Here is a 1,245-nt window from a genome sequence, read left to right as displayed (position 1 = left end):
TAGTGTACATTAAGCCACCACATAAAATAACTTGCATTAGTAGTGTACATTAAGCCACACACATGAGTTCAATTCACATTAATTACATGATTGACAATCATAGTTTGTTTATTCAACTACTTCTCTTTGTTATATTACAGTTTCAGCATTTTACGAGTTTGTCCAACTTAGGCTATTATAGAGTGCTCTTAATTATGGTCATGCTTTGGACTCCCTTCCAAAGTTATGCCTATAAAAATATCTTTCTACTAGCTGGACAAAGCAATATGTCTGGCCGAGGGGGTGTGATTAATGGTAGTTGGACTGGATATATCCCACCAGAATGCCGTTCTCAACCCTCAATCCTACGGCTTAATGCTGAGCTTATGTGGGAGGTGGCTTGTGAGCCCTTACATCGAGATATAGACAACAATAAAACCTGTGGGGTGGGACCTGGTATGTCATTTGCCAATTATGTATTGGAAAAGGATTCCAATATTGGGGTGATTGGTTTGGTTCCTTGTGCATTCGGCGGATCCTTTATATCCGATTGGAGACAAGGCTCACCTCTCTATGATAGACTCATGAAGAGGTCTAAGGCTGCATTGGAAGATGGTGGTGAAATTCGGGCGCTTTTATGGTATCAAGGTGAGAGTGATACAAAGAAAGAAGAGGATGCCGAATTGTACAAGAAAAGAATAGAAGAGTTCTTCAATGCAGTTCGCACTAATTTATCTTTACCGAACCTTCCAATTATTCAGGTAATGTGACATCATATTGTTCACAAAAGTTTCTTTTACAATTTGATTCAAACTTTTTCATTGTCATGGTATAGGTGGCATTGGCATCGGGCATAGGAGCATATTTTGATATCGTAAGAGAAGCTCAACTGGCCGTCAAACTTCCAAATGTCATAACAGTTGATGCAAAGGGGCTACAGTTGTTGAATGATGACCCAGTCCACCTTAGCACTCCTGGCCAAGTTAGACTAGGGAAGATGATGGCTGACGCCTTCCTCTACTTCAATTGAAATTAGATCAGTTACTTCAATGTGAACTTATGAACTATCAATGTACAAATATTAAAGCATAAATTACTAGATATAAATAGTTATCAAAATTTTTATTGTCCATGCGTTCAAGATTTAAGTGTTACTCATTTACTCGTCGTTTTTCTCCTATTGTGTAGTAAAAAGTTGAAGGCATCTGTGTGAATGTCTAATTTACATAAAATAATTTTCTTTTTAATTTTTAATAATTTGATTTT

General features: G+C 37.1%; 1 protein-coding gene across 1 annotated transcript; it reads left to right on the top strand.

Moving 5' to 3' along the window:
• The first annotated feature begins 16 nt into the window (after positions 1-16).
• Positions 17-1,178, top strand: LOC111380121 (probable carbohydrate esterase At4g34215). The gene is made up of 2 exons (XM_023003595.1): positions 17-740; positions 815-1,178. The coding sequence occupies exons 1-2, from the start codon at positions 63-65 to the stop codon at positions 1,007-1,009; spliced, it is 873 nt and encodes a 290-aa protein (XP_022859363.1). The 5' UTR covers positions 17-62; the 3' UTR covers positions 1,010-1,178.
• Positions 1,179-1,245: the final 67 nt, after the last annotated feature.

Source organism: Olea europaea, unplaced genomic scaffold, assembly GCF_002742605.1.
Source record: "Olea europaea var. sylvestris unplaced genomic scaffold, O_europaea_v1 scaffold2096, whole genome shotgun sequence".
NCBI lineage: Eukaryota > Viridiplantae > Streptophyta > Magnoliopsida > Lamiales > Oleaceae > Olea > Olea europaea.
The sequence above is the reverse complement of the archived record's forward strand: the minus strand, read 5'-3'. Positions and strand labels throughout refer to the sequence as shown.